The sequence below is a fragment of the Arachis duranensis genome, chromosome 1 (genome assembly GCF_000817695.3).
Source record: "Arachis duranensis cultivar V14167 chromosome 1, aradu.V14167.gnm2.J7QH, whole genome shotgun sequence".
NCBI classification, from domain to species: Eukaryota; Viridiplantae; Streptophyta; class Magnoliopsida; order Fabales; family Fabaceae; genus Arachis; species Arachis duranensis.
This window is the reverse complement of record NC_029772.3, coordinates 1,243,109-1,243,618: the sequence shown is the minus strand read 5'-3', so window position 1 is coordinate 1,243,618 and position 510 is coordinate 1,243,109. Positions and strand designations below refer to the sequence as shown.

The window sequence follows — 510 nt, the reverse complement described above, 5'->3', positions numbered from 1 at the left end:
AGCTGGCGGTGTTGGAGTAGAAGTTGGCATCGGTGAGCTTCTTGGGCATGTTCCTTGTCATCCTAACCATAGTCACAATGCCCATCAGGAACGTCATCAAACCAGTGAAAATCTGTGAATTCACCCTTTCGTGAATCTTGCAGGAGTCAATCATACTACTGAATGTGTCTACTTGTGCTGTCATCAATTCACCCTTCATAAGTTATTAATAACAAAATGGAATCAACCCTAACTCTTTCTCATTTTCTACAACCATATTATTGCCTTTTCTTTTAAACGCACCCTCCAGTCACTTCTAAAATTACACTAACGAAACCCAAAACTTTTTTCTTCAAAACACCTCTGAAACATTATATAGTAAACGATTTTTTTCTTTTTTTTGGTTTGGTTGGGGGTGGGGAGAAGCAGGAATCAAAATCATATATTTTGTATGGTAATATCAGTTATATATTAAAATTAGCTATTAGTATAAAATATATATTAAAATATAAATATATATTAAAAATAAAT

General features: G+C 33.3%; 1 protein-coding gene across 1 annotated transcript in view; it reads right to left on the bottom strand.

The window, feature by feature from the left end:
* Nucleotides 1-510, bottom strand: part of LOC107486156 (phosphatidylinositol/phosphatidylcholine transfer protein SFH12) — a 6,129-nt gene that overhangs the window by 655 nt on the left and 4,964 nt on the right. Inside the window, exon 13 of the mRNA XM_021142825.2 lies at nt 8-177. Within this exon, the coding sequence (XP_020998484.1) occupies nt 8-177 (170 nt within the window). The remainder of the gene's footprint in view (nt 1-7; nt 178-510) is intronic.